The sequence below is a fragment of the Calidris pugnax genome, unplaced genomic scaffold (genome assembly GCF_001431845.1).
Source record: "Calidris pugnax isolate Ruff unplaced genomic scaffold, ASM143184v1 scaffold187, whole genome shotgun sequence".
Taxonomy (NCBI): Eukaryota; Metazoa; Chordata; class Aves; order Charadriiformes; family Scolopacidae; genus Calidris; species Calidris pugnax.
The window spans coordinates 2,199,545-2,199,791 of record NW_015090969.1 but is presented as its reverse complement, the minus strand read 5'-3'; the positions used below and the strand labels follow the sequence as shown (position 1 = coordinate 2,199,791).

The 247-nt window shown below is 79.8% G+C and overlaps 1 protein-coding gene across 1 annotated transcript in view; it reads left to right on the top strand.

Moving 5' to 3' along the window:
- The first annotated feature begins 52 nt into the window (after window positions 1-52).
- The window catches only part of WDR76 (WD repeat domain 76), a 10,798-nt gene continuing 10,603 nt past the window's right edge, over window positions 53-247 (top strand). The window contains exon 1 of the mRNA XM_014952689.1: window positions 53-175. Coding sequence (XP_014808175.1) covers window positions 53-175 — 123 coding nt within the window. The remainder of the gene's footprint in view (window positions 176-247) is intronic.

The window sequence follows — 247 nt, the reverse complement described above, 5'->3', positions numbered from 1 at the left end:
GGGCCCCGCCCCTCTCCGGAGCGGGAAGCGGCCGCTCCGCCCCCGGCCCGTGATGGCGCTCTCTCAGGCCGCTACCTCGGAGCCCGAGGAGGCATCGCCGCGCACCCGGCAGCGGATGCAGGTTGGGGGGCCGGTGGGGAGCGGGGGCCGCCGTGAGAGCTGCCGGCCCGGGGAGGTGGGGAGGGATGGCGGGCGGAAGGGGCTGGGGCTGCGAGGAGCGGGGCGGGGGCGTGAGGAGAGGGGCTGG